We start from the raw sequence: 24351 nt of genomic DNA, 5'->3' as shown, positions 1-24351 counted from the left end.
TGCAGCAAGGTGTGATGTTCTGCAGATGCAACAGCTGCAGAGATGACCAGCAAAGACGAGCGTGACCAAAGTGCCAGATGAGAGTTATGTCCCCTGAGAGAAGAGACAGTATGGTTACTGAGACCAGGCCAAAGAGGACCCAATGCTCCAGCCCCTGGCAACACCGAAGCAGCGGGAGAAGTAATGCCTTCAGCTAAGATACTTCACACCCCCTGGGGACTGCTACAGTGTCTATGGATTGTAATACATGGACTGTAATTAATTAAACGGAAAGTACCAATACTCCTATTGTGCCCTTAGACTACAGGCATGAAACCGCTACATATGTTTCCTCACTAAGAGACTGCAACCAGTAAGCATACTGTGCCTATAATAGACTGTTGTTACCAAGAGTGCAATGTCCTTATACTGAGTGACTGCAACCAGCAAGCGTGTGGCCTATGTGAGTGTGTTGTATTGCAGTGTTTGAGATGTACCATGCCCTCCTTGTATAAAGTGCTGAGATAATTATTTGTGCTTCCTCCTGCCATATTTCAGTACCGTCCAAAGAAAAGTTGCGCCCCCACCCTCTGTTTTTGCATACATACAATATGCAGCAAGTCTACCTTAGTAGTTAGGGTTCGCAAGACGCGATATATTATCTGTAAAAAAAACATCTAGTTTTCAGAGTCCCTGTGCTAGGCATAATAAAGGCATGAAATATTGTCGAGGTTAGCATACCTGAAATGGGTCATAGGGGAGTCGGGGTAAGGCAGGGGGGGCAGCAAGCATTAGCATGAAGCATTTAGTGCAGGGGAGAAGCTGTAAATAATATCACAACATAAAAACTTGAAATTAAAGTAATTTGGGAAATGAATTACAGCAATATCTCTTTACCAAAGATGCTTAGTAGATTAGAATGGCAGATGATTAATTGGCTGGAATTATATTGTAATAGTCTAGTGTCTCTCCCAACTGGTCCTTTAATGTTTTCTAAATTACATATTTATGTTCTTTTCCAATTGTTGTAGCTTTAAATTAAAGAGTATCTAATATTAAATACAGCATAATAACCTGCATTATATATTACATGCATTACAAATGATATACAATATATATTGTGCATTGTCTATACATTACTATTATTATTATTAATAATATTATTACTAGCTGAAGGACCCGACTTCGCACGGATATATTTCATCTATTTCATTTAATGTTTGCGTGTGTCGTTAAAAGATATCCCCCATAACAGTGACCTCTACAGCACCCCGCCCCTTAACACTGCCCCCCCCACAATACCCTGTCTCCTTAAAATGGGACCTCCACAGCAGCCCACCCCCTTAACTTTGACCTTCACAGCAGCCTGCCCCTTTAACAGTGAGTTCCACAGCACCCCACCCCTTTAACAATGACCATAGGTTAAAGTCCCCTTAACTGTGACCTCCACCATTTCCGGCCCCCTTAATAGATACCTCCACAGTGACTGCCCCTTTAACAGTGACTGCCACAGCACCCCACTCCCTTAACAGTGACCTCCACTGTACTCCGCCCCCCTTAACAGTAACCTCACAGTACCCCGCTGCCTTAACCGTGACCTCACAGCAGCCTGCCCCCTTAACAGTAACATCCACAGTGCCCTCCCCTTTACCAGTGACCTCCACAGGCGCCTCCCGTTTATTAGTGACCTCCACAGTACCCCGTCTCCTTAACAGTGATTTCCACAACACCCCGCCCCCTTAACCGTGACCTCTACAGTAATCCGCCCCTTAACACTGACCTCCATAGCGGACCGTCCCCTTAACTGTGACCTCCACAGCACTCCGCTCCCTTAATAGTGTCACCCACAGCGCCCTGCCCTTTTTAGGATCCATTCACACGTCAGAGGAACAAATTTTATATCTATCTATCTATCTATCTATCTATCTATCTATCTATCTATCTATCTATCTATCTATCTATCTGTCTGTCTGTCTGTCTGTCTATCTATCTATCTATCTATCTGTCTGTCTGTCTGTCTATCTCTGTCTGTCTGTCTATCTATCAATCCTCTCTAGCTCCCTTTAAACTCACCCAGGCTCTGAGCCCCCATTCTAGTGATCATGGGGGGGCTCAGTGGTCATACATTTATCACCAATCATACGAACTCTTAAAAAAAATGTTTGTGGGTTAACCTCTTTAAATAATGACCCCGATACTCCCCATTTATGTTTATACATTAGCATCACATATTCGCATGAATCACTGCCACTCATCCGCAGTCCCGCGCGCCACATGTACCTTATTTTTCGTCATATTTATACCAATGATAAATAGCAGCTCGGCCAGAAATAATGCGCAGCAGAGGTTTTTGTGAATTGTCGTCCTGGTGCTCTGGATTTCACTGAAGAAGAAGAAGGTGAAGATACACAGGGAGAGACAGATCAGGGAGATGATGATCCCAAGCTGGGTGATCCGTGTGAGGACGCTGTGATGGATGGGCACCTGGAGGAGACAAACACACAAAATGAATGCCATGAGACTAAAACGTGCCGCGCTGAAATATGTAATTAGTGCCGCCATACCGCTGCTTCAGGACTGCTGATAATTTCTATGCTCTATGGGTCTGTATCCTATGACCTAATGAAGTGATCTCCTACCCTCGGTACTATAACACTTGTGAACTACAACTCCCAGTGATGACAGCTTGTGTAGCATTTCTTGATATGTACTATGGCATACAGTGTATCTCCCATATATTGTGTGGTATATGTTTACTGTATTGAATAGTGTGGTACTACGCATTTCCGGTGTGTGCCAATGCATACCAGCTTGGTATATGCCAATAGGCCACTGTCTAGGCATATGTAAGGTCAGTGGAGCCCTATGATTATATGTTTGATGTATGCAGCATGTACTCCAAACAGGGAAATATATATGAAACTGTCAAAGTGAAAACTGCCTTTATGTCTTATATCAACCAATCAGAGCACAGCTTTCATTTCGTAGTCTGCTCTTGGAAAATGACAGCTGCGTTGTGATTGGTTACTATGGGCAACAACTATAGCTCTTCTCTTAGCTAGTGCAACCGTATCTGTTGCCCACAGCAACCAATCAGAGCTCAGCTTTAATTTTTCCAGACCAGTGTAAGAAATGAAAGCAGAGTTTTGATTGGTTGCTATGGGCAACAAAGGCAGCCCGGCTATTAGGCAGTTTTGATTTATGAGTGGCAGAATTGGATGCATCTTGATAGATAGGTTAGACAATTTGGGGGAGACTTCTCAAAAGCTTGCATGAAGGAAGACTGGCTTATTTGTCCATAGCAACCAATCAGATTTCAACTTACATTTTTCAGAGCTCCTTTGGAAAATGAAAGGTGGAATCTGATTGGTTGCTATGGGCAACTAGGCCAGTTTTCCTTTACACAAGTTTTGATCCATCTCCACCATTAATATTCTTCCTTACGCCACCTTTTGGTTGCCTAATATTTATTTTTTCAATTTTGGAAGTTATTTGGAGCATTTTAAAGGGGTTGTCCACCGATCATCCTGCTCCCATTCCCAAACTAACCTGAGCCTCCCTGTTCTCCGTTTTTGGGTTCAAGATGTGAGCCAATCACTGGCTGAGGCGGGCCATACCATCACAACCAGTGATTGGCTGAGAAGGTATCTCCTGCTATTTCCAGTATGCCAAACCAAAACCAGGAAGTGGATACCAGTGGGGATCCAGTAAGAGTAGGAACGGCAATGGTTATTTATTTATTTTTTTATCCCATTTTACCCTTGGCCTTGACATAAATAATTTTACCCTTCTGTTTAACCCCTTTAAGACTCCTCTAAGCCACGCCTCCTTGGATACAGGGCCGGCGCTTCCATAGAGGCAAGGGGGGCAATTGCCCCCGGGCCCCCGAGTCCTTAGGGGCCCCCAACGCCGGCCCGCAACTAACTACTATTCTATAATTCTGTGTGGCGGCGGGCTGTTGCTAACTCCGCTAAGCGCATGGAGTCCCGGGCAGCGGGCGGTTCGGTGTGGACTAATGGAAAGAAGGGGCCCCGCGGCCGCTCTGAGCCCCGCTCTGCCTGCCTCTTTTAAAGAGCAGTGGCTGTGAGTGTGCCGCACAGGCGCGTCTTCGCCTCTGACGTTGCCACAACTCCGCCCCCAGAGCAGAGAAGAAGGAGCGAGCGCCAGTGGCAGCCAGCCACAGACTCTGCCAGGGAAGGCCCGCCCACACACAGACAGCCAAGTTCCAAGTACAGAACAGTTACTGGTAGGAACTTAGGTTAATTATAACAACTGGATCCCATTCCCGCCATCTCACCCGTCCCAGTGCCAGTGGCAGTGGGACTTGGGAGCACTGAGCAGAGATGTACTACCCCACCCTGGTTCTGCTTGGACTGGAGAAATGTGCATTGGGGGGGGGGGGGGGGGGGGGTGGCGAATGACTCATGATGAGAGATGTGCATGTGCTGGAACTGCTGGAGAAATGTGCCATGAGGGGGCGGGGGAAGGAGAGATGTACTGGTGCCAAGTGCACTGCCACTGGCCCATGGAGACTGGAGTGGGAGAAATGTGCCATGGGGGGGGGGGGAAGGAGAGATGTGCTGGTGCCAAGTGCACTGCCACTGGCCCATGGAGACTGGAGTGGGAGAAATGTGCCATGGGGGGGGGGGAAGGAGAGATGTGCGGCTGCCAAGTGCCACTGGCCAATGGAGTGGGAGAAATGTGCTATGGGGGGGGATGTTAAAGTCAGCAAGTGTCATGTGGGGGGGGGGGGGGGGCCCTTATTGTTTTTCGCCCCAGGGCCCCATTTCACCTAGAACCGGCCCTGCTTGGATACTGCCTAGTGAGGCGTATTCAATGTCTAAACACATAATAAGTCTAGCGCTGGGCAAGCACCACAGTTTATTTTTGGTGTAAAATGAGCCAGAATTCTGTCGATTTGTGTTCAAACATATCGGGAATACACACCAAGATTGGAGTTACACAGTGATCTTGGCTGCGACACCCATCACATGATCACTGTAGCTATTGCAATGAATGGGGTGGCAGCGAGACTCACAGGTTAACGTAATCCAAGAATCGCCCAAAAAATTCAACACTTTAAAAAAAAAAAAATTGTGGTTTTGGGGTCGCAGCAACTTGCGGGTAAATCTGAAAGCTCATTCAGTTCAATAACGACACCGCAATCTTGGGTCATGTGATGGGTGTCGCAGGCAAGATCGCTGTGTAGCCCCAACCTTAGGGTGGGTTCATATCACATTTTATGCCTCTGTTTGACGTATATGTTACAAAAAAAAGGATCCAAAACGCAGCACACCACATTGTTGAATCCTGCACAGTCCAGTAAGAAAACGTAAACTTTTTTTTAAAAATGGTACTCTATGGTGAACGGATGCCACTGTACAGCATCAGTCTGAGGAATCCATTTAACGTACGTTTTTTTGTATACGTTAAAGGGATTGGAAAAACACTGATGACTCTTCATCTCAAAGACCACGTAACGTTCATCTTGCATTTAGAAAATTCTTGGTAAATTGTACACCGGATAAGCACTTAACGTTTAATTGTCATTTTAGCTTAAAGGGGGTTGTGTCATGAGGCATATTCTACATTTTTCATACCAGCATCTAGATCTGAATACTTTTGGAATTGCATGTAATTAAAAATTTGGTATAGGCAGTGAGCTATTCAATAAAATGTATCTGTATAGCGCCACCTGCTGTTTGTTCTTTTCCTTATTTCTTGTCCGTCTCACTGAGTTGGTCGCACATGCTCAGTTTAAATCTTCAACTGTCACCAGCCATATGTTCTGTTAGAAGCTGTGACAGTTACAGAGAGAGAGAGCTGCAGCAGAAAGGACACTCTCCCTGAGCTTCCAGGCTGAAGATAATCTAGCAGAGCAATTGGAGCATTAGAGTTCATGTGAGGTACAGGGCTGGTTCTAGCTTTGTTAGAAAGAGATTGTCATGTATTATATGATGTTTCGTTTTCATTTTTAACATCCACCATGCCATAACCCCATTAAAGGGACATATTCCCTTCTTCCCCCACTCAGCCCCCCTGATAGGATATAGGCTGAATTAAGCAGGGCAAGGGCTTTTTCTGGAGATCCGGTGACGTACCAGGCTCTCCATGGGTAAGCTAGACGGAGGCTTCCGCCTAGCAGTGAGCCCGGTGACATCACCAGCACTAATGGGTAGGCTTTAGCGCTGCCCTAACGGCTAGGACAGTGCTAAAGCCCGCCCATCAGTGTCGGTGATTCCACCGGGAACTCTGCTAGGCGGAAGTCTCTGCCTAAGTGTAAAAATATAAACAAAAAAGCCCTTGCCCTGCATGATACCGCGCAAGGCAAGGGAGAGCATCGGAGCATGAGATCCTCCGTTGCTCATGGAGGAAGAAGGGGATATGTCCGGGTTCAGCTCTGAACACGGACAACCCTTTTAAAGAGTCTTCTTTTCTCTAAAGCTCTGGGCATTTCTGTGCAGTCTTCAGTTCTACTGAGCGCGGAAGACTCCTGTGTGTAACAAGTCAGATAGGCAGGGCTGGGCAGTGACAGCTAGAGCATATGTACATATTCAGGGACTAGGGTAGTGACGAGAGGCAGGTCGGAAGCTTCTGTATGTTACACACTGGTGTCTTCAGCGCTCAGTAAAATATTGAAGACAGAAAGACTGAAGACAGACTCTCCCTAGAAATGCTGTTAGAGGTTTACTAAGAAGACTCTTTATACCCTGTTTTCTAGTACAAAGAAACATCTTTCCCTAATAAAGTACATTACAAAAATGTATAACATCCCTGTCCCTACACTATATTAAAAATAAGTACAAATGACAGTTACCCTGCAGTGTCAGACAGCTGATAGTAAAGCCAATAAGATAAAGGGTTTCATCAAAAGGGGCATAGATCCACATAGTGCTGCCACTTTACAAATCACTAGACCACACATGGAGTACTGTGTACAGTTCTGGGCTCCTGTGAACAAGGCAGACATAGCAGAGCTGGAGAGGGTTCAGAGGAGGGCAACTAAAGTAATAGCTGGAATGGGTGGACTACAGGACCCAGAAAGATTATCAAAATTAGGGTCATTTACTTTAGAAAAAAGACGACTAAGGGGAGATCTAATAACTATGTATACATATATCAGGGGTCAGTAGAGAGATCTCTCCCATCATCTTTTTATCCCCAGGACTGTAACTGTGCGGAGGGGACATCCTCTGCGTCTGGAGGAAAGAAGGTTTGTACACAAACATAGAAGAGGATTCTTTACGGTAAGAGCAGTGAGACTATGGAACTCTCTGCCTGAGGAGGTGGTGATTAGTGTTGATCGTGAATATCTAGAATACAGTGCTATATCTTCGTAATTGCGAATATTCTAGATTTTTTCTCATCAGTACCCATGATCCCTCACTGCTTCTTGCTTGTGGGCCAATGAGAAGGCTGCAATATCTTTGACTTTAGGAGTAGTGTTGATCGCAAATTTTCGTATCGCAAATTTTTATTGTGAATTTTCCGATTGCCAGTTTTCGCAACCAAGAAAGTAATGACTGGAGATAACGAATTCTCGAATATATGACGAATATTCGCCCAAATATTTGCAAAATATTGCAAATTCAAATATTGCCTCTGCCGCGCATCACTGGTGGTGATGGTGAATTCACTAAAAGGGTCCAAGAGGGGCCTGGATGTATTTCTGGAGTGTAATAATATTACAGGCTATAGCTACTAGAGAGGGGTCGTTGATCCAGGGAGTTATTCTGATTGCCTGATTGGAGTCGGGAAGGAGTTTTTCTCCTAAAATAAGGAAAACTGGCTTTTTTGCCTTCCTCAGGATCACCTTTGCAAAATAAAGGGCCGAACTGGATGGACAGATGTCTTTTTTCAGCCTTACAAACTATGTTACTTTAAGATCACACTGCAAAATAAAGAAGCAGTAAGCAAAAGCAGAGATGGATTTAAAACGCATTGAAGTCACCGAGTCTCCTCAAATCCATTTCTATTAAGCATAAAATAATCTCGGCAGACACCGATGAGAAAATAATATGAAGTCTGTGATTGGGTTTTACTTGATCGATAATTAGAGAACATAGAGAATCATTATTTATTCAAAGCTTGGTATATAGAATCAGAGAAGGAGCGGGCGTCAGCGCTTCGCAAATGGTGAAATACATTCTCCATCATTCTCGGCTTAAATGATATATCTCCAATTAGCCTCAGAAATATCTTCTATTATCCTGTATATCCTGTAAGTCAGGATCGGGACAGTGTCACGGGGGGTGGCGATTCTTCCGCACTTACTGTCCATCATCCCATTGATCCCACTTTGAGAATCTCCACCACTCCAGCTATTTTCATGATAATCAAGGGAGCTGAGATATGGGGAACTGTTTGATGGGGTCCTCACCCTGTGAAGACAACCCCATTAAAAAAAGGAGCGCCATACTGACTAGCTGTGATCAGTAAGGGATGATATGAATGGAAATGATTACATGCTGGCCGGTCAAGACAATGGTCAAGAGATGTGCGAATCGAATCCCAAATTCGATCCGAATTTCAGGATAAATTCAATTTGCCTCGAAGCCGAATTTCCTCGTGCTTCATGTAAGGCCTCCTTTACACAACCGTTTTTTTTTTTCGTTTACGGGCCATTTTTTGCGTTCCATATACGGTCATTAATTTCAATAGTTCCGCAAAAAAAACGCAATGTACTCCGTATGCATTCCGTTTCCATATTTCCGTTTTTCTGTTCCGTTGAAAGATAGAACAAGTCCTATTATTGCTCGCAAATCACGTTCCGTTGCTCCATTCAAGTTAATGGGTCCGCAAAAAAAACGGAACACATACGGAAATGCATCCGTATGTCTTTCGTATCCGTTCCGGTTTTGCTGAACCATCTATTGAAAATGTTATGCTCAGCACAATTTTTTCTATGTCATTACTGTATACTGTATATGCCATATGGAAAAGCGGAACAGAAACGGAAACACAACGGAAACAATAAAACGGAGCAACAGATCCGTGAAAAACGGACTGCAAGTCACTGAAAAAGCCATACGGTCGTGTGAAAGAGGACTAAGCGAATCGATTTAACCTGAAATAGTGTAAAAAACAAAAAAATATCATTCTTACCTCTTCTATTTGCTCGCAACGAGCCGCCAGCTTGATTGAAGATCTTGGCCAAAATCCCGTGCGTGGTGACGTATGACGTCAGCCGGCATGATGACGTAATCTCGCTCCGCATCAGATTTCGCGCCAGATCTTCAAGCAAGCCCATCGTGAGCAAATGGGGGCGGTAAGTTTGATTTACATTTTTTTAATGTTCATTTTACACCGTTTTTACACTCAGATGCCGCGATTATGTATGAACGTGGCATCTAGGGGGTACAATGACGGGGGGCGGCGCAATCGCAGCTCCCTGTCATCGCACCCACTACTTACAAAAAAATGTGCTTCGTGATGAAGTAATTCATCACAAAGCTAATTTTTTTTTTAACATTCGGCAAATCGGCCAAATCGAACTTTTGAGAAAAATTCGCTAATCTCTAGTCATCAACACCATAGCTGGTAAATTCAGGGTATGTAAACCCCACCCCAGTGTACCCCCCCAAACCAGCCTAAGATCACCTGATTATTGGGACAGCCCAAATCTGCAGGGACAGTCTCTGAAAATTAGGGACAGTCCCTGCAAATGTTTTACTTTTGGCAACTATATAATGGTGGCCCATGTAATATACTGATGGGTCGGAATCGCCAAAGCAAAATGTTTTTCTTGTCAATGACTCTTGGGTCCCTTGTTGGGATACCCCCTTATGTAATATCCACATGCCCTAATAGGGCGTACAGAATAGGCTGTCTTCAAGACCTATAATTAGGGAAAGAGAAGTGCATGGTGAAAGGGGGGGATTCATACAAGGGAGTAGAGGCTCATAGAAAATAATGAAAAAGCGCTTCCTCCCCGGTTTTGGTTCTCAGGACCGTAAACCACAATGCAATGACAGGGTGCCATGAATGTGACTGTGTCGCTGCAGTACCAGCACAGTCCATGGACAAGAGTGATGCTGTATGTTATAAAAAACAGACCCTTTATTCCATAAATCCTTGTTCATCTACTTTATATTACTGGTACTGTCTGTTTAATAAACAATTTTTTAAAGGGATCCTGTCATGTAATTGGTGCAGGAAGCGTGTTATAGAGCAGAAGAAGCTGAGCAGATTGCTATATAGTTTTGTGGGAAAAGATTGTCTAACTTATAGCCTAGTCTGTATAACTGTGTATAGAGAGATAGCTGTCAATCACTGATTAAACCCGCCCACCGTATAGAAATAGAAGAAATCTAACTCAAGTTAGGGTCCATTCACACGTCCGTTGTTTCTTTCCTGATCTGTTCCGTTTTTTGCGGAACAGATATGGATCTGATCTGTACCCATTCATTTTCAATGGGTCCTGAAAAAAATCGGACAGCTCAATGTCTGATTTTTTTTCAGGACCCATTGAAAATGAATGGGTACAGAACTGGTCCAGATCTGTTCCGCAAAAAATGGAACAGATCAGGAAAGAAACAACGGACGTGTGAATGGACCCTTATACTGAATCTTTTCCCATACATTGATATATAAGTCAGCTCAGCTCCTGCTGCTGACAGGTTGAACTGTTTGCTCAATGTGACTGGATCCCTTTAGGCTACTTTCACACTGCCGTTTCTGGGTCCACCTCTCACAAGCGGCCCAAAACGGATCAGTTCAGCCCCAATGCATTCTGAATGGATGCGGATCTGTTCAGAATGCATCAGTTTGCCTCCGTTCCGTCTCCATTCCGCTCTGGAGGCCGCCTGCAGCGTTTTGATGTCCGTCTGACGAAACTGAGCCAAACGGATCCGTCCTGACTTACAATGTAAGTCAATGGGGACGGATCCGTTTTTCACTGACACAATATGGTGCGATTGAAAACGGATCCGCCTCCCATTGACTTTCAATGTAAGTCAAAACGGATCCGTTTGCATTATCATGAACAAAATGCAAACGGATCCGTTCTGAACGGATACAAGCGTTTGCATTATAGGTGCGGATCCGTCTGTGCACCTACCAGACGGATCCGCACCTAAACGCAGGTGTGAAAGTAGCCGACATTAACGAGATTTACGTAATATGCAGGTTGGCAAATCCTCACCTGTTTATGATTTGGTGATGACATCAGAATAGCGAAATGAGTAAGATGGTTACATTTACACGATGTGTGGGTAACATTGGAATATTCCGTCTCGCACCCGTCCGTAGACCACTCTCCCAGCAATGATTCAGGTGCATATTTCCAAAATGCACATTTTGCTGTTTCCGCATCCGGAGAAGGCTGAAAAAGTAAAGGTTTTGTATGTTGATAGATCAGAATAGTTCTAGACATTTTTTACATGCAGATTCATGGAATCGTTTTGTGCCCAGAGCCTGTACATTCATTCTATACTGCTCCTTATCTCTGTATGGCTATACTACCGCGAGAGCTGAGATTCCGGAAAAAAAATAGACTTAAGACGACTTAGGTGCGTCAAGAGTTTTAAAGTAAGTAACGGTCACCAAAGCCGTGAACAAATGAGCGAGCTCCCTACCAGCCAGTTCCCAACATGGCACTCGGCCATTGTCAATCCGATACAAAGAGACACGTCATTCTCTGATGATGTTTTCATTGTAGCTAAACTCTTTGTTACATAGCGCTAGGCATTTTCTAGCTTCCTGGCCCATCCTAAAAGTCTTCAGCGCGCAATACGAATGTACAGTTACTTCAGACTTCAGGAATGCGGCCAGGTACCAGGTACCGCTAACTGACTACATTACAAGGAATTTAAGGAGAAAGAACTACTTAAATACCTTGCTATACATGGCGTCATATGGCGTCTCCATATGGCACTATATTACGCATGAGTGAATATCTCTGTAAAACAGCTGCTGCAATATAACTTCCTATGAATACATTTTTCTGTCCATATGTGCCGCCATAATATCTGATAGATGTGAATCTGACATCCGGCATCCCCGACTATCAGTCCTTCTGCTGTTACTGCAGTAGCCTTGGCACTGGAAATTGGCGGTAGGACTGTTTTTCTGTAAGGGGGCAGCTAGTTACTGCAGCACTGCTCCCATTCCCATCCAGCACTACTGAATGCTCTGCAGGGTGTCAAATCCCCACAGATCAGATATCAGATATTTCCAGGGTACTGGAAAACCCCTTTAATGTTGCATTGGTCCCCAGCTGGTAGCGCAGGTTGCCCAAATGGTGTGTCTGCCCTACCATTCAGTAACCTGGGAAAGCTGGGTGCCCTCAGTGATCACCAATATCTGTGCTATATTAACAACCCTAGTGGTTGTCATCCAGCTTTTCCAGACCCCTAAAAAGGAAAATCTGACCAGTTGCAAGGCAATACACCCGTTTTAAAGATTAGAATATAAAGTGGAAGATTCGCCGCTCAGTAGCCTGGCAAACCTGGATGACAACCGCCGCGAAGAAAGCTGTTGCTTTTTGACTCATTGGTTGTCGGCTGTAACAGCTGCCGCACAGATTATCATCCAGCTTTCCCAGAAGCAACTGAATAGATTTTATTAATAATTTGACAGATGAAAATAAATTCAGATGTTTATTTGGATGTTTCAATTCCATAAAAAAAAATATAAAAAATCTCTGTTTCTAAATAAATAATAATTAGAAAGTTTTTCCAGACTCGGAAAATATAGTTCTGCGCCACATCTGTCAGTGCGTTGTGTCTGGTATTGCGCACTTATACAGGGCTAAACCCATGGACAAGAGTGGCGCTGGTACTGGGCACAAAGCGGAATAGGGGCAATTGCTGTAGGATGGTACTGCATTATGACGCCATCTAGTGTTTCCTATCTAGTCCTGCACTGCACCATATTCGTTTATAGGAATACTGCAACAATGTATCCCTTTCATACTTCCAGAATTTAAAAGTCTTCAATCAAGTTGCCATAGTAACTGTCCAACAAAAGATAAGACATATCAATTACAACGATAACTAGAATCATGTTTACTGAAAGAGGAATTAGAGAGTTTTAGCAAAGCGGGCAGACAACTGTCTAACAGGAAGACAAATATACACCTCTGTGCGTTCCTGGCCCCGGAATAAATACGTGCTTAATTCTCCTAGCCGATTGTGGCCGAATACAGACGACGGGCTTGTTTTCATTTTACTAATCATTAAAGACAATTCTAATGTAGCCGCCTTGGCTTTGTAATTTAGAGCGCTGTACTGTACGGCACTTTATAATAGTCTGCGAGGCGGATATAATTATCGGATTGTGAAGAAAGTCTGTAATTATATACATTGAAAGTTCTTCCAGGAGTATTTCAATAGGGCTTATTTGCCTATCCAGAGATATAAAGATTTACAAGGCCCAGGTTCTTTCTTGTGGGATGGGTTTAATTTACTTTTTTATTATTTATCACCACTGACCAGATACCGAAAGCTGACAGATTTCTGAACCTGCTGCTGATTGAACTCATATATCCCCCAGGAGGGCTGGATCGGTGCCAACAAGCTATCAGGGTCATTAGAAATAGGCCTGGGGCAACAAATGAAATTTTTGCCCCAAGTGATGGAAAGTCCTACTGTAGCTTCTACTCTAGAAAAGTAGCCCAAGGAGTTTTCAAGTAAGAATTTAGTTTAAAAGTAGAATGCTGCATAGTTGCCAACAGTTCTGAATTTGCCAAGACTGTCCCCAATTTTCAGAGGCATTCTCGGGAAATGGGTGGGCTTATGTAAGCCCCCCCTAAAAGTGGGCGGTCCATGGTGGGTTTGGGGCTTACATGTCCCAAATTTACAGACTACAGTTTTGGTAAGTAGAGATAAGCGAATTGATTCTAAAGAAATCAAATTTGACCAAACTTTTTGGAAAATGTGAAGTTTTGGTGATTCGATTCAGGCACATTCCTCAAAGCATCAGCCATTTTTCAAATCAGAAGACAGGAAAGATAAATCAAGAAGTTCACATCACGCCAGCTGTTGTATGTGTGTACTGTATACCTGCTGCTAAAAATCCAACATTTTTCAGACCATTAAAAAAAAATACATAGAGTGCAGAGTTAGTAAACAGGTTATCTGTTATCACCAGTCGTGTGTTCACCCGTAGCCATATATGTCGCTGTCACTTTAAGATGACATGCTATTTTGAGAGCTTGAAATGAGTTGCCCAAAGTTCTAGGAGACCTTCGAGTGCCATATACAATTTTTCATGGAAGTTGGAACACTCTCGATTTGGGTCGAATTGCTGACCCATTTGCCCTAATCGAACATGAATCAAATTCAAAGAAATTTGCTCATCGCTATTGTTAAGTATGTTACTGGTCAGTAGGAAATAAAAACTAAAAGAGTCAATGCTTCACCTCCTCCGATCAACTGCTGGTGCTGTGCCGACGCTGCTCTGGTCCCTGCTGCCCTTTACTTCCTGGTCCTGGTTCAAATGCCAGGAATATCCTGCTCAGCCAATCACTGGCCGTAGCGGTGACCCGGCTCAATCAGTGATTGGCTGAGAGAGCTTCTCATGGCATTTCAGGCATTTCGAACCAGAACTGGGAAGTGAAGAGTAGCAGGGATTGGATCAGTGTCAGAAAAGCAGCAGCAAGGGATCGGTGGAGGTGAGCAACGATTATTTTTTAACCTCTTTTGACCAGTATTCTTTAAAAAATATATACTTACTGGAAAACCCATTTAAAAAGTACCTGTTTGCTTTCCTGACACAAGGGGTATGAGTACATTTTATGTCTCAGTCATGTGTATGGTCAGCTACTGTGATGATTGGAAAACCATTGCCTACAACTTCACCAAGTGCTGCATATTCCAAAGTGGTTTGCCTCTGATTGGCCGGCTGTAATTCAGCTGCTGTTTAGTGCTGAGACTTCCTGCTACGGGAGAGGAAGAGAGAGCTGCCTTGCTCATTCCCTAGACACAGAGCTACTTAGATGATAACTGGTTAAAACTGGTTACTATTTTACCAGGATACAAAATAACAGCCAATTTAAAGTCTTCCATCCTGTAAACCACAATACGGTATATTGCTGTCTATTAAGAAGACGCATAAATGTACCCACCTCTAAATGTTTTAGAACAAACAGGATTTTTTCCAGTTGGTAAAGTGTCGGAGGATTAGAGCTGATCGCTGCTGCAATTACTGGCGAATTTACAATCTCACTTGTCTCTAAAGTGTTGTAATCGTCTGTTACTGCCTTGTTTTCAGGTGATGCAAGGAGAGATCCAATACTGTCATACCGAAGAAACACGATGCTTACTGTACCTGGTGTCGACACAAAACATAGAATTGTGTCAGTCTGCAGATCAAAAGCTTGCATAATTTAGATTTTTATTGTTTTGCCTGAAATAGACATTTCATATATATACTCACACAGCATTATAGAAAGAATACATTTTGCGTATAACATACGGATGTGTCAATCGCTAACCCTACAGACGCACAGCAGCGCCGCTCATCACAAAATAATTAGGACAGTGAACTATGTTAATTGCCAGAGGTCATGATTAGAGAGGAGCGAATTAATGTAAAATTTGATTCAGCAGCTTTGCCAAATTTTACAAAAATATTTGCTTTGTGACAAATTACTTTGTAACGAAGCACATTTCTTTGTAAGTAGTGGGTGCAATGACAGGGAGTGGCAATTGCGCCGCTTCCCGTCATTGTACCCTTCACATGCTGCATTTATGCACGATCTGATATAAATAAAAAAGTGTAAAATAAAAAAAAATAAAAAATCATTCCAATCCATTTGACCGCAACGCTGTCCTCTTGCTTGAAGATCTTGCACGGCCCGCGATGACTTCATCATGCCGGCTGGCGTGGTTACGTCATACGTCACCGTGCATCGGATTTCGGCTTATTCAAGCAAGATGGTGGCGGCCGGCCCATCGCGAGCAGATGGATGAGGTAAGTATGTTTTTTTTATGTTTTACGCTATTTCAGGCTAAATCAATTCACTACCACTAAGCACAAGGAAATTCAGCTTTGCGGCGAATCGAATTTATCCGAAAATTAGGATCAAAGTCTATTTCGTGGACTTTGATTCGCTGAACACTAGTCATGAATGATGATTGATACATCTGGATAAGGGATGAGCGACTCGATTTGTTAGAATCGATTCATCTCATTAGCAAGAGTTCTTCACCTGTGAAAGGCTGTCCCCACAAGTGAAGAAGCGCCCGCCTGCCTGTTGATTGGTAGAGCCAGACATCTCGCCTAGACCTGAGAATTTTGGTAAAAGTCGATTTTGAGCTTCTGCGCATGTGCCGCTACACTTCCAAAGGCTTTGAGCAGCGGCAGAGGTCCCAGATTGTTGGGCCTCATCAGTCAGGAGGCAGGTTGATGCTTCTTGACCTGTAGGGACGACCCCTCACAGGTGAAGAACTCTTGATAAGAAGACAAATCCATTCAGCATACCTACTGTAATATGGATGAATGTAGAGGATTTTTTGGGGACTGGGATCCAAACATGAGTTTTCATTAATGGAATTAATAATTAGCGAGCGACAGAAGATGACTCTGGATTGTGCTTACTACTGTCATACAAAACATTTCTTTATAGGTATTGGTTTCTAGTCTACAGCTCCATGCACATGGCATAGTCCTATGTAGCAGGCTGTGGGCAGGCCACGAAGCCATAGGCACATAATGTGGCCCTGTATGGTGCTCTGTAGAGAGTATAGAGTTCTCCCCTATTCAAAGGAAGTCAGGAAATTTACTGATCACCCAGACACATTGTCTTGTAGGGCTAGCTCATCTAAATGTAAACATAAGTTTCCACTCGGATCCGTCTGACAAATGCCATCAGTTTGCATCCAGATTTCCGGATTCGGCAGGCAGTTCCGGCGACGGAACTGCCTGCTGGAATCCTCTGCCGCAAATGTGAAAGTGCCCTTAGTAATCTGTTGCTCTATTCTGGAGAAAAATATGCAAAGAACCAGTAAAGTGCCCTGAGGGCGGGCCCAAACCGCTCTGTGCACCCTTGCTCCTCCTGCTTCCTCTGCCAGCCCCTCATTCTCCTTGATTGACAGGGTCTGGCTCTGCATGGTCATACAGAAGGGGATGGGCTGGTAGAACAAGGGTGCACAGAGTGGCTTGGTTCCGCCCTCAGTGCACTTAACTGTTCATTTCCTTTTCCCCAGAATGAAGCAACGGATCGCTAAGTGAAAGACATCATTACATTCAGTGGAGCTAGCCCTGCAAGGATCTATATGGTCCTAACATATGCTGAAGCGCTGTACACAGAGAGAAGTGGATCATCTAGCTTCATTTGCCATAGTCTTGCCTGCCCCAGTAACACCACAATCCTCACTACTTTCCGTCCTCTCTTGTCAATTATCTAAAATTTTATATAAAGCCAAATGAACAGGAAAGCTGATGCCCAGTGATCCTGCCCGTCCTGTCACAATGCGGCTATGCCCTCCACTATTGAATCCGGCCTCTTAAATATTGCATTCTTCGATAATTTACTTATTATTCAAATACAGATAAAGGAATTTGTCCTGCTAAGTCCTATCTGTTCCCTGTTGTGAAATGGATGTGACTGGAGGTGTCTAGGGCCGACAAATAATTATTCTTTTTGTCCGATGTGTTTATTTTGCTCTTTCTTCTACCTTCACAAACACCCTAACAGTAAATACATGTCTATTCCCCCTAAATACACGGTAGATGGTTGTTTGCCTAATTGCACCTAGATTAATACTAGAGGGGGCGATTTGACAAATGCTGTCAGGTCTAGCATTGCATTGTGCTCATTTATTCAGCTAATACTATTTTAATGAGCTGTGGCACATTTCTTTGATTAAATCGTTCTTTAAAGTCATTTGCTCTGGCTATTAAGGACTGAGCTCGCAGTGTTATTCACCTCCATTGTCATTGGTATTCAGAGCCAGGATCCCGGTGTCTGAATTACTAAAGAAAACAATGTACTGTATACAGGTGTCTGCATGTTGTATGTATTCCAGATAGATAGATAGAGAATAGATAGAATATAGATAGATAGATAGATAATAGATGATAGATAGATAGATAGATAGATAGATAGATAATAGATAGATAGATAGATAGATAGATAGATAGATAGAGAATAGATAGAATATAGATAGATAGATAGATAATAGATGATAGATAGATAGATAGATAGATAGATAGATAGATAGATAATAGATAGATAGATAGATAGAGAATAGATAGAATATAGATAGATAGATAGATAGATAGAATATAGATAATAGATAGATACTAGATGATAGATAGATAGATAGATAGATAGATAGATAGATAGATAGATAGATAGAGAATAGATGATAGATAGATAGATAGATAATAGATAGATAATAGATAGATAATAGATAGATAGATAGATGATAGATAGATAGATAGATTGATAGATAGATAATAGATAGATAGATAGATAGAGAATAGATAGATAGATAGATAGACAATAGATAGATAATAGATAGATAATAGATAGATAGATAGATAGATAGATAGATAGATAGATAGATAATAGATAGATAGATAGATAGATAGATAGATAATAGATAATAGATAGATAGATAGATAGATAGATAGATAGATAGATAGATAGATAGATAGACAGGCAGATAATAGATAGATAATAGATAATAGATAATAGATAATAGATAGATAGATAATAGATAGATATGAGAGAGATAGATAGATAGACATATAGATAGATAATAGATAGATAATAGATAGATAGATAGATAGATAGATAGATAGATAGATAATAGATAGATAGATAGATAGATGGATAGATAGATAGATAATAGATAGATAGATAGATAGATAGGATATAGATAATAGATAATAGATAATAGATGATAGATAATAGATAGAATATAGATGGATAGATAAAAACCAATATGTTGGGCAGCACTGCAGACAAGGCAGAAAAACGGAGTGTCAGCGGCTACGGAAGAGATCCAACATCCAGATCAATATAAAAATAAGAAATTCCACGGCACTTCCAGAAATAGTGTGTTTATTACACCAGGAAAGTTGGATAGATAGATATCAGATAGCTAGATAATAGGTATGAGACTGATAAATAGATCATAGATAGATAGATAGTAGATGAAAGACACTATTTATATATCTTTGAAAATACTAGAAAATAATGTAACAGAATAATTATTTCAATATTCATAAAAAATAATGTGTCTAAGACTGGGAATATTGGGATTATTGCTGAACCACTCATTTCTCCGTTAAGCAGCATTACTACATCACTTTATCAAACCAACCAGCCTTATACTTCATAAGAAAATAACGTAAAACGGACAGGTTACTTTCTCCCACAAGATCAATATACTCCTTTTCTGATACTGTCATCCCATTATCCTGATGGCTGACGTCTGTACTCACTTCATGACACTATTGCTGTCTCATGTAACACTATTCTTGTTAATATAGGTTACTGCCCCCCACAAGATCAGCACACTGCTCCCCTGCTACCGTCATCATTCACCACATCTGATGGAGTGTTTTCTCCCCCTCAACTTCATGACCCCCCCTTTAATTTATGGATTCCTATCCCCGTTAACAGAATCATATCATTGGTCAATGACTCCCACAAGATCAGCATCTTTATCCCCTGCTGCTTTTACCATTTCTATAACCTGCTGTGTTCTATACACCTACTTTCTTCTTCTGGATCTTTTTTGACTATTTTTGCCCAGTTGTAACTAGACTTTCCAAGATTCGGTTCGCTGGCACCCATCACTCAGGGCACATGTCCAGCCAGTTTTTCAGCTATGTCCCTGAATTAATCTGTCAACACCTGGGCACACTGTGGGACTCCAGTGCATTTTTGATGGGCTAGGAAATGATTGAGACCCATTGAGAAAGCCATCCTATATATATATATATATATATATTGTTATATCTTGTATTGCAACCAGTATAGCCATATATGGATGGCACAGACAAGGGTTAATAATCCTGGCCCTGCCCTTGCAGGTTGCTAGGTGGTGGCTGGCTCCAACCCTAGCTCTAGGGAGTGTATATTGAGAGTTCAGAAAGGAAGTAAGCTGTGCTTCCTCTTCTCAGGCCTAAGAAAGCTACATAGATCTCAGCAAGATTTACAGAAAGAGAGGAAGAAGGAGAGAAAAGGAAAACTTGCATGGCCAAGCATAGGAGTCAGCAAGGTAACCTGCTACTATGTTCATTCAGACCTTACTGCTGTGAAGGACACCCTTAAAACACCCTTCACACCTGGAGACATCCTGGCCAGATGTGCCTTCAAAAGCCACCATTGCCAGAGCACTACTGCCCGCTATAGATTCTACTGAGAGAGACTTTAGCAAGATAGCGTGCAAAGAGGGTCATAACTCCGATCCTTGTCTTGATCCATGTTCTTCTATCTGGGAGAGAATTGCACCATGAACAGATGGAACTTTGCTTTGCTATAGTTGGATGTACAGTGCTACAACTCCCTTTTTGCACTTCATTAAAGATAAACCTATATTCTTCTGGTTTTCTGACACCATAATCTGGCAATTGCACTATACACGCCCTGCCTTGCACCCATTTAAATACCTAACATCAAGGGCACCCTAGTTACTACCAGGCAGGAGTCCCAGAATCTGGGTGTGACCCAAGGAAAGAAAGCGTGCCCCCTCCTTTCACTGCACGGCCCTAGGGAGCAACGGTGTGAGGAAAGCCACTGATTGACTATGACAGTCGGAACCACCACCACTCCTATCCTCCGCTCCGGCATCTCATGGACTCATGATGACGGCACTACGGAATACAAATTCCTCCAGTATGATACTTTAGTTATTAATCTACAGCCTATAAGAAGTTATGGCACAATATAATTAAAAGCAGGGACTGCTATCCAAACTCTGCTCGTTTGATTTCTAATGAAGAAACGTAAAGTTTAATTACATTTAAATATGCAGTACACAACAGCGTCATAAACAATTATATATATTAATGATGGTTCCCCTTTAATTACGGCCCCGTTAATGTGCCCGTTATTTCTCTGCTCGGCTCAATTTGCATACAAATATTTAGATCATTAGCCTTTTTCATTGCAAATGGAATATATGAAGCTTTCAGAAGACTTGTTTAACCCGCTAAAAACCTGCAGCAGATTGTTCTAACCTTTTCCCGTCCTACACAAAAAAAAACAAAAAAAAAAAGCGTCAAGCTTGCTGCTTACCATTAGGCGGCAAAGCTTCTTTTTTCTTTGGAGAAATCTTGATGTAATCTCCTTCCATGAGAGCATGCGGGTGAATATGTTTCATGTGGTTAGAGTCAAAGGTAAACAGTTTGAGGGCTGCGGAAGACAGTAGAGGAATTATGCGTTACTGCGCCGCGCGGCTTTTGATGGAAATAATTATGGTAAATATATATACGGCACTCGAAATAGGTACAAGAGGGAACAGTCTTCGAGCAGCAAATGTTTACAATTCTTGCAAGACAAAGATGAGAAAACAGTCGAAACAATGGAATGTTTTCAAGGGTAATGTAACTGAATATATTAGGCTTGTTGTTTAAGGGAAACTATGTTTCCCACTGGTTTGATGCTGCCTTTAGGCCTCATACATAGAGGCTGTATGGAGGCACAAGAAACCCCTACACCTATGCACTGCAGAGCTATAGGCAAACCATGTGGTGCTCAATCTGGCTCTATACAGGGGCGTAACTACCTTAGCAGCAGAACATGTGACTGCTTTGGGGCCCAGGGCAAGAGGAGGCCCAGTTGGGATCATCTCTTCTTCTACTGGAGGTGAAAACTTGGTCAGGACTCTATCCTCTAAACTGAAGAAACAACTTTTAGCAAATGAGGCAGTGGAAAAAATGGCCCAAGGGTCATTGAAAGAAGTTTAGGCGGAAACCCTTCAGTCCTGTGTGGGGGGCCTGGTTTGATCCTTGCTATGGGGCCCTTACTTCTCTATGTACGCCACTGGCTCTATATGAAGTTTTAGCTCTATAATACGGCATAAGATATAGCATGCAAGCACAGACGATCCCTCTGTAGGCCCCCAGATGATATTAGAGACATACAGATGTATAATGAAACATCTAAGGGTGCCATATTGCAGCTCTATACAACTTGGAATAGCGTAGGGAGCTTTAATAAGCTATTATGCACGTGGCCTTAAAGGGAGTGTGTCACCAGGAAATTCACTACTGATAAACCAGACACGGTGCCTTGTAGGGCCAGTTCAGCTGCATGTAATAATATCTTTCACTTAGGGATCCGTTGCCTCATTCTGGAGAAAAAGTACCTATAATCCATATGCAAAACAGTTAAAGTGTAACTGTCATATTTTAAATTTTTTATTTGCTAGTTTATTAGAGCTAGGTATATATACCTTAGTCTGTCAATGATTGTCAAAAGATCTGTAATTACCTTATAATAACAGCTTTCATTAATGTCCCCTGTCCCTTTCCACTGCTCCCTTAAAAGACCGTTGATAGGGCTTGTCTGTCTTCCCTTTAGTATAAACAGAAGATGGAGGGGCGGTTCTTCACACTGCATGCCTGCATTAGGCTTCAGAGTGAGGAGGCGTGTCTCTCAGTAATCCAATCTGATTGGCTGACAGGGAGCTGCTGGCTACAGCAAGTGTGTATAGGAAGTGAGGGAAAGCAGTTTTGGCCTCAGAGAACTGGCAGAGGAGAGAAGATCCTCATAATGTAGGGGTTAAAAAAGTCATAACTAAAGGGAAAAACTCAAGGAAAAGAGTGGTATGTGAAGAAACTAAAGATATTGAATGATGCATAATGCTGCGGTAACATATGCTAAAGTATATTTTTTGATGAAAACATGATAGGTACACTTTAAGTGCACTGAGGACAGGTCCAAATCACTCTGTGCACCCTTGTTCCTCCCACTTCCCCTCCCTCTCCTTGTAGATTGACAGGGCCAGGTTCCTGCATAGTCATTTCTCCTCTCCCTGTCAATCAAGAAGGAGCCCATGTCGGTAAAACTGACCCTGTCCACCAAGCAAGAGAGGGAGGCCCTGAGAGGAGAAAGGCAGGAGCTATGGTGCACCGAGCTGCTCAGGCCCGCCCTTCATGCACTTGAGAGCTAATTTGCATATTAATTAAATGATGATTTTTCTCAAGGTCCTGCCAGCTAAAGGGTGTAATATGGAGAGGCAGCCCTGCCAGGCATTGTGCCTAGTTTAAAGGGGTTCTCTGGGCTTTTAATATTGATGACCTATCCTCGGTATAGGTCATCAATTTTAAACTGACGGGGGTTCGACACCCGGCACCCCTGCCGAACAGCTGTATGAAGGGAAGGCGCATATAGTGCGCGCGTAGACATAGCAGCAGGAAGAGAGAAGGGAGACGACACGATTGTACTGCGCGTGCCTTCCTTTCCTACAGCCGATCGGTGGGGTTGGCGGGTGTCGGCCCTCCGCCGATCTGATACTGATAACCTATCCTGAGGATACTGTAGGTCAGGGATCAGTAACATTCGACACTCCAGCTATTGTGAAGCTACAACTCCCAGCATGCTCCTTTCACTTCTGTGGGAGTTCAGAGACCAGCCAAGCAAGGGTGCATGATGGGAGATGTAGTTTCACAACAGCTGCGGTGCCGGAGGTTGCTGACCCCTGCTGTAGGTCATCAATATTAAAAGCCCCTTTTAAAAATGAATCTGATGCTGCTAGACTCCCTTTAATCAAGCATTTAAAAAATAAATAAAAATAAAAAAATACAATTATTGACCCTTGTGTTCCTTTTTTTTTTTTGTATTTTTAGATGTCCTTCATTTTTTGCATCCAATTATCTTCATATTACCCAGGATCTCTCCCCAGCCCAGGAACATTGATTTGCAGTAACTAGCAGCTAAGACTTTAAGTGGAGTTTAAGCCCTCACAGCGTCCACCTTGTTTTTGTACGTTGCCATGGTAACCTGGCGCAATAACTTTCGGCTATATTCCTTACCTATCGATAACCCTTTGCTAACCCCTGTTTTCCCATAACCAGAGATTATGATCCAATCTGTAGTTATGGTGATAGGCTCGAGGGAGAACAAAGTCATAAACTTTGCCCATATTGGACAGCTACCCGATATTACCCGGTGAGCCGCTCTGTAAGCCTGCTATTTTTACAGATTACCGGCTAATATAAAATTGTCGTCATTTGGAAAATCTCCCTGCTCGGACTCTTTATATTAAAAAATCCACTCAAGTCTATTTCTTTATTCACTTGATAATTCCCCAAGTCGGCAAAGCAAATTATTTCTGTGCCGCTTTCTATTTTCCACACCTGAAGCCTCGAAATGACCCCGGTCCTGGATGATGATGCTGATGGTGGAAAGTGGAGACTTCTAAAAGAGGTCCTGAGAAGACACAGCGCAGGCAGAGCTCGTACCTG

The 24351-nt window shown here is 42.8% G+C and overlaps 1 protein-coding gene across 1 annotated transcript in view; it reads right to left on the bottom strand.

Moving 5' to 3' along the window:
* ADGRL4 (adhesion G protein-coupled receptor L4) overlaps positions 1-24351 on the bottom strand; it is a 156428-nt gene that overhangs the window by 34584 nt on the left and 97493 nt on the right. The window contains exons 8-11 of the mRNA XM_040407683.1: positions 21179-21295; positions 15047-15249; positions 11123-11302; positions 2260-2463 (exon numbers count right to left, since the gene is read on the bottom strand). Coding sequence (XP_040263617.1) covers positions 2260-2463; positions 11123-11302; positions 15047-15249; positions 21179-21295 — 704 coding nt within the window. The remainder of the gene's footprint in view (positions 1-2259; positions 2464-11122; positions 11303-15046; positions 15250-21178; positions 21296-24351) is intronic.

This window comes from Bufo bufo, chromosome 9, assembly GCF_905171765.1.
Source record: "Bufo bufo chromosome 9, aBufBuf1.1, whole genome shotgun sequence".
Taxonomy (NCBI): Eukaryota; Metazoa; Chordata; class Amphibia; order Anura; family Bufonidae; genus Bufo; species Bufo bufo.
Note: the sequence above shows the minus strand (reverse complement) of the source record. Positions and strands in the feature narration are given on the sequence as shown.